The sequence below is a fragment of the Sinocyclocheilus rhinocerous genome, unplaced genomic scaffold (genome assembly GCF_001515625.1).
Source record: "Sinocyclocheilus rhinocerous isolate Xijiao unplaced genomic scaffold, SAMN03320098_v1.1 scaffold919, whole genome shotgun sequence".
Lineage (NCBI taxonomy): Eukaryota > Metazoa > Chordata > Actinopteri > Cypriniformes > Cyprinidae > Sinocyclocheilus > Sinocyclocheilus rhinocerous.
In genome coordinates, this window is record NW_015637585.1 from 455,933 (window position 1) to 462,949 (window position 7,017).

The 7,017-nt window shown below is 37.1% G+C and overlaps 1 protein-coding gene and 2 pseudogenes across 2 annotated transcripts in view; 1 reads left to right on the forward strand and 2 right to left on the reverse strand.

Annotated features, from left to right (window-relative positions):
* Positions 1-79, reverse strand: part of LOC107749186 (hydroxyacid-oxoacid transhydrogenase, mitochondrial-like) — a 7,128-nt pseudogene extending 7,049 nt beyond the window's left edge.
* Positions 80-1,983: 1,904 nt separating this feature from the next.
* Positions 1,984-4,044, forward strand: LOC107749187 (uncharacterized; annotated as a pseudogene).
* Positions 4,045-4,180: 136 nt separating this feature from the next.
* LOC107749125 (E3 ubiquitin-protein ligase TRIM63-like) overlaps positions 4,181-7,017 on the reverse strand; it is a 7,246-nt gene continuing 4,409 nt past the window's right edge. Inside the window, exons 6-10 of one of the 2 annotated variants that reach the window (XM_016564216.1) lie at positions 6,616-6,703; positions 6,437-6,459; positions 6,229-6,353; positions 5,810-6,147; positions 4,181-4,375 (exon numbers count right to left, since the gene is read on the reverse strand). In XM_016564216.1, the coding sequence (XP_016419702.1) occupies positions 4,295-4,375; positions 5,810-6,147; positions 6,229-6,353; positions 6,437-6,459; positions 6,616-6,703 (655 nt within the window). In that variant the 3' untranslated portion in view covers positions 4,181-4,294. The remainder of the gene's footprint in view (positions 4,376-5,809; positions 6,148-6,228; positions 6,354-6,436; positions 6,460-6,615; positions 6,704-7,017) is intronic. The other variant, XM_016564217.1, reaches the window with a different exon arrangement.

A 7,017-nucleotide genomic window follows, 5' to 3' on the forward strand; every position in this document is an offset into this window, starting at 1 on the left:
TGGTCGCTGAGGAAATACATCAATTTAGTGCTGTGGATCGCCGGATCGGCCCTCACCGTTTTCACCGCTCCTTCTGCATCCTATGACCTCTTTAATACATTAAAGGGTTTAATCTGAACGTTTTAAACACCACCTGCCATGATTTCTGCTCGGGCCTCCGGACACGTACAGTTCATACAGTCCATCTGCCACCTGCTGACAGGTATGCGCTCATGACTGGGGCGGAAACATGACTGTTTATTCTGGTAAAAGTCTGAAATAGAAATATCTGCTCATATAGCCTATATCTAATCTATGTATACATAGCTAGGACTTTTTTCTCACACGTTATTTTTGAATGACAATTTCTGTAGCGGGGCACATTGTCACTATATATGGGTTAAGCTGTCACAATGATAGCTTACACTTTAATTGCCTTATGTTGTTCACTTGGTCATTCAACAGCAACAGAGCCACCAAAAAAAAAAAATCCAATACAAGACCTAGGTGTTTGGAACCCAAGAAATAAAACAACTAAAATGTATAAAATGCATAATGAATCAAAAGAAAATATATATTTGTACGATTTGTCTCACTCCAGCAGGGTGCTTGAAAACATACTACAGAAAGAGAAAATGTAAAAATGTAGCCTATTTATTTATACATATTACAAATCATGAAATTATGCATAAATGTCCCTGCATGTCCCTGCTGTGTTATAGTGTGCTGACATGTGTCATAATTAATTAATAGTGTTGTGTTGAACTGTGTTGAAACCTGAAACAGGTTTGTGTTAATTGATTTCAACAGAACACTTTTTTTCTAACAGCTGAACCACTTTAACATAATTATTTAATCTGTTAGTAATTATACCAGAATAACATAACAGAAACCATCAGAAGCACAAACACTTTGTATAAAAATGAGAGCAACTAAGCTAATTATTTTCTGAAACGTTTTAGTTGGATGTTCATCTAACATTTTTTAAATGTTAGGCCTACTTGTTTCAGAATGTTTAGAGAACATTCAAAAGTAACGTTCCCATAATGTTTGAAAAATGAAAAACGAATGTTCCCTTATAACCAAGAAAAAAGTTTTTTAAAAAATTGGAAATATACAAACAAACAAACTGGACATTTTGAAAGTTCAGAGAACATTTATTAATAATGTTTTCATACAGCGAAAATTCACTCAGAAATGAAAATTCTGCCAATTTACAAGTTCCAAACATGAGTTTATTTTTTTCTGTTGAACACAAAACAAGATATTTTAAGACAGTTGGTAGTCCCCACTGACTTAGTATAGAAAATTATGGAAGTCATGGAGACCAAAAACTGTTTAGCCATATTATTCAACATATCTTCTTTTGAGTTCAGCAGAAATAAATTCATAGGCCTACAGGGTGCAACAAATGGTGAATAAATGATGACAGAATTTTCATTTATGGGTGGACTATCCCTTTAATAGGAACATTAATAAAACGTTTAGAATAAACATTTTGTTAGCTAAAAAACCTGTAAAAGAAAGCTTTTTTAACAAACGTATAGGCCAATATCCTATTTATAAAATTGTGTATAAGTTCACATTTCCCTACAGGCTAACATTTTACTAAAGGAAAAAGCAACTGTTCCTCCTAAATAAGGCACACACATGAATACATTATTAGTATAATGCAGGGTGGTGACTCAGTAACTGTCCCGTTTCTAGACTAGTCGCTCCTGCTGGGCATTCATGTTTGTGCTCCAGCATTCCCACGACAGGCAATTTGAAAAAAAAAATGGATGAATGCATTTTGTCCATGCTGGTGATTATTCAGGGTAAGATGTAAACCAGCTGATCCCGCGTGGGAGGCCCTTTGACCCCGTACTCTGTATTGATTGCTCTTACGCGCGCATCGGTGCTGATTTGAGCAGGTGGAGCTGCGCTGCTCTCCCTCGGCGCGTCAGCGCGTCATCAGCAGAGTCTCTCAATTACCGGCGGTTGAATTAGATTAATTCACACGAATGAACAAAGTCCCGGTTAATTCAGAAGAGACTGTCTCTCGATTAAATCTACAGCGTGAACTAAACACACGACGGAATGCAAGAGCATGTTCATTTTGTATTTACTCGAACCGCAGCCAATTATTCCATGACTCATTCCGGCGATTCTGTCATCTCAGAAATAAGATGCACTTCGCCTCATATAAATAAACCCCACCGATGCTCGAACTGCACCGACAACCGACTCTCACAAACGAGGTCATTTCCGGAGGACACCGACTGCGGTAAGCATGAACTCAAATCATGCCTTTTACAAAATGACATAAATGTTAGGCTAACGTTAGGTAATGTGCTGCGTAAGAAAGTGTTAGTTAATTAACTGAAATAATTGTTTGTAAGTAATGAAATCGAATCAAAAGTCTGAGCCCATGCACTTTTTTTTTCTTAAAGCCAGAAATAATGTAGCCAACAGAATTTTGAAAAGTTATGACGTGAAAATTTACACTGCAAAAAAAAAAAATGCATTAAACATAAAAGCGTAACAGGATGACTAGCCGGTGTAACTGCCCGTATGTCAATAAAAATATTTATTGCACAATATTTTTAGATCATACTAAAAAAAAAAGTGAAATATAGGTCTGGTTTCACAGACAGGGTTTAGGTTAAACCAGGATTAGGCAATAGTTCAATTAGGACATAATAGTAAGTAGTTTTTTTTTTTAATTTTATGAATCTTATTATTATTGTGTGTGTGCATGCGTGTGTATGTATTGTATTATGTTACTTATTTAAGCAGCAGTCACTGGATTGTATGTGTCCAAGACAATTTTCCTTCGGGACAATAAAGTCTATCTAATCTAATCTAATCTAATAAACATGCCTTAGAAAAAAACAATACTGGTGTTCATCTTGAGACAAAACAAGGGCATATTTTAAGATCAGTTAGGCCTTAGTGCAAGCTTCTTTCAGTTGAAACAGCTCAACTTTACATTTTAGTCTGGGATTAGGCCTAAACCTTGTTTCTGAAACCGGGGGATAAGCATTTTCTAGTAGTCTCAGACTTTTGGAACCCATATCTATATAGACCTATAGAGAAAGTATTAGCTTAAGCCTATAGAAGTTGTCATGAGCACTTTAAAGAATAAAAAGAGAAAGAAAAAAAACAAGTCCTGGACACGTTTTTATCGCCTATTATAGGCTATACGTTTATTCAGATTACAAGGGAGTTTGCCTCAATGAAGCTGCTCGCTGCTGTGTCTCTCGGTGTCTTCGTCTCGCTTTCTGGATCCGCTCCCGGACACACGAACACGCAGCTGCCGGTGTTGTGCCGAATTCCGACTCCCTGCCGGGATCTGACTCCCCTCGCGTGCGCGCGCATGACGTCATACGATGCCGACAGTTGCGAAAACAGACAGGCGTAAGTACTAAATTAAAATTTGTGTATTGGACAGTTTGATCGTGTATTTAACTGTGTATTTGTCTTTGATCATGTATTTAACTAGACTGGTATGATTTACAACTTGGACTGTTTAGCTGTGCTTTTATTGTTTGTGTTTTTACTACAAGTGCTCATTTTCTCTATTGCAATATTCCTTATCATGAAACAGAATGTGTTTGTTAGGGAGCAGAACAATTTCAAATGTTTTGTTAAAGTCAGATCCCGGCAGGGAGTCGGAATTCGGCACAACACCTGTTCTGATGCGCTTAGGAGAGGAGTACTTCATCAGGCCGGAGATCACCGTCACGCACCGAGGCGCTTCAGCTGCAGCTCACATAGCTCGGTCGTGTCGGTAACGGGATCATGAACAGCCTCGAGGAGCGGGAGCGCCGGTCGGAGGATCCGCCAATTTCGCTGAATCTGACTTTTCACCTGCTGCGCGAGGTGCTGCAGATGGCGCGAGCCGAACAACTGGCCCAGCGCGCGAGCAACAACCGCAAGATTATGGACGATTTAGGAAAATAATACATGATTTACATTATATGTATACGCATATGTTTTTATTTTCATTTCTAAACTGACATAATGTTCAGAGTTCTGAATACTTTGTGTTTAGAGTCTTTTTGTAGTAGGCATCTCCTCAGTATTAACATAGACAAAAGACAAGATTTAGGCTATACACGTTCATTATCCTTTATTTTGCATTTTAGTCAACTACTTCAGAAAATATTATCAGTTAATATTTAACAGTTGTTTTTTTTATCTTTTCCAATTCCTACCTTGCTATTAAATGTATATGACTGTCAAAGTAACAAAATATTAGCCTAGTTATGAAGTACAATAGGTTTTCTGGAACGTCACTGTGATGTTGCAGGTTTACTAATATAGTCTGGTATTATTTTGGCGTATTTAACCAGGAAAAAGAGAAAACGTGGCGTGGGCCATCCTCAGATGTCTGGTTGGGACCAGCAGTTACCTAAAGATATGGAAAAGGAGGAGAAAGTGAGATGGAAAGAGACAGATGGTGATGGCTGGACAGATAAATGGAAACAGTAAGACAGAGCAAAAGGGTTTTCATAGTGATTTGTGATCATAACAGAATACAGCATCTATCTGTGGTCATATGAAATAGATTTGAAATGACTAAAAGGGTAGAGACGGGGCAGGTTAGAGTTTGGCATTTAGGTGTTTTGTGATTGTCACTCATAATTCAGGATTATTCTGGTTTTGTCCTCATAGCTCTTGGGACAAAAACTTTTAAGTTTTGACTAGCAGCTCAGATTGCTACAAAGCCTATTCCCCATGTTTAAATCCCATTTTAACACTCTAAAAAATGCTGGGTCAAATACAACCCAGCGCTGGGTGAAATATGGACAAACCCAGCAATTGGGTTGTTTTGACCCAGCGGTTGAGTGAAATGTTTAACCCGACCTTCTGGGTAGTAACCCAACCACTGGGTCAAAACAACCCAAGCTGGGTTTGTCCATATTTCACCCAGCGCTGGGTTGTATTTAACCCAGCATTTTTTTTAGAGTGAATGATGGACAGCCTCTGGATGGACAGTATTTATATTGTTCTTTAATTCTGTTTAGTTGTATTTCTCAGGACACTTTCAGTTATTACACAATTCTTTCTGGTTTCTGATTATATAAGTAACTGAATTTACCAAAGCATATATGAGAATGATATTGTGACATTCATGAAATCTCTTGTGGCCAATAATGTGGCCAAAAGACATGATCTGTAGATTTGTAGAAAAGATTGTTACACTCTTCCCAGGCAGGCAGTTGCATTTTATTGGTCTCAATTTCTCTTTAGTGAGTGAAATAAATAAATAAAGAACCAAATAAACTATGTAAAAGTTGGTAATGTTGAAAAAGATCTTTCTTTTCATGAATGTCCTACATCTGACATGGCTAACATTTTCACTTTTCAACATGTTGAATTCTGTAAGAAAACTTGTGCAGTAGAAAATTATATTTCTGCAATATAATTAACTGAATTTGTCAGCACATGTTCTACTTTGTTTTACAAAAAGTATAACTTGACTAATTTTAAGTCCCATAATATACAAAAGTGTCCATATTTTGGTGTCAGTGGTCTTGTACTGTCTGGTTTTTAGAAAAAAAGTATAAGCATGAAGGTCCACCACTAACTCACTAGGATTCAACAAAACATAAAATAGTTATAAATTGCCATGTTAGTTTGAATCATAAGGTAATCTCAGCTAAATATAAACTGATCCCAATACAGCAGCCGCTGATCCCAATACGTCCTCAGATGTTTTTCTGTGTCTTTCACTAACTGAAGTTAAAAACATTTACAGACCAATCCTAAAAAAATTGTGTTAAATGATCATAATTCCAAGGCATCACAAATATGGATGAGAGTAAGGGAGACAGAATTTTACATGAGCATGTGCGTCTGTGGAAGAGTTGAGACTGACGTCTGGAGTGGGTGTAAATAAGGGTGTGCTCTCTGTTGAGTTGGTGTTCACTGATTGGCTAGGTTTTGATGACATCTGGGAGGTATCAGTTGCCATTGGTGGAGGGTTTGGTACAGCGGTTTGTCTCTGCAGGGTTGGGATGGGCGTAGCCCCTAAAGCTGCCATGGGTGGAGGGTTCGGTACAGGGATTTGTCTCTGCTGGGTTGGGGCAGGCATAGCCACTGAAGATGTCTGAGTCTCTGGATTAACAGTACCTGCTAATTCTTCCTCCTCATCATCATCATCTTCATTGTCATCACCATCTACAATAACAGAGAGAAGGATCTTCTATAAAGAAATATATATATTTTTTTAAACCTATGTTAAGATTAGAGTTGGTTTACCCTTGGTAAAATCTATGCTGAGTATTGCTCTTTGTTCAGGGCTGAAGTTTACAGTAAAATGATCCATATTTTCATATCCTCGTTCCACCTTTTCTAAATGAGACACATTCCTGCCTTCTGCTATCCTGAGATGAAGACAGAATGAATAAGATGGCATAATTGAGAAGTCAACAAGTTATATTCAGTAAAATGATTATTTGAATCTTACTTTTGTAGTAGAGGCTTCGTGTTCTGCTAGAGAGACACGTAGATTAAAAACATAGTATTGCATTGCTTAGGAAAAACATGCTGTCTTTTCTAATATGTAACATATATTACTTTAAGTGTTTCTGTTAAAGAAAAGCATGCAAGACTACAATAATAAAAAATAAAAAAAACTTTGCAGACCTGCAGAAAGATTGCCATCTCAGATTCCTCCATCGTCTGAATTCCTGTCTCCACTAGTTTGGCTGTGTTATCCAGGTGATCTCTGTACCTGCATCGGTGATTGCTGTGATTAGCAGAGTGTGTAAACACACCTGCCTAAACATACTTATTATGGAAATTTAGAGAAAACATGCTGTAAAGGACATTACAAAACTTTGAGTGAAGCAGATAGATGAAATAAAATAAGATTTAATTAACATTTATCATATTATATATTGATTAGCAGAGTAAACACACCTGCCTAAACATACTTATTATGGAAATTTAGAGAAAACATGCTGTAAAGGACATTACAAAACTTTGAGTGAAGCAGATAGATGAAATAAAATAAGATTTAATTAACATTTATCATATTATTTATAT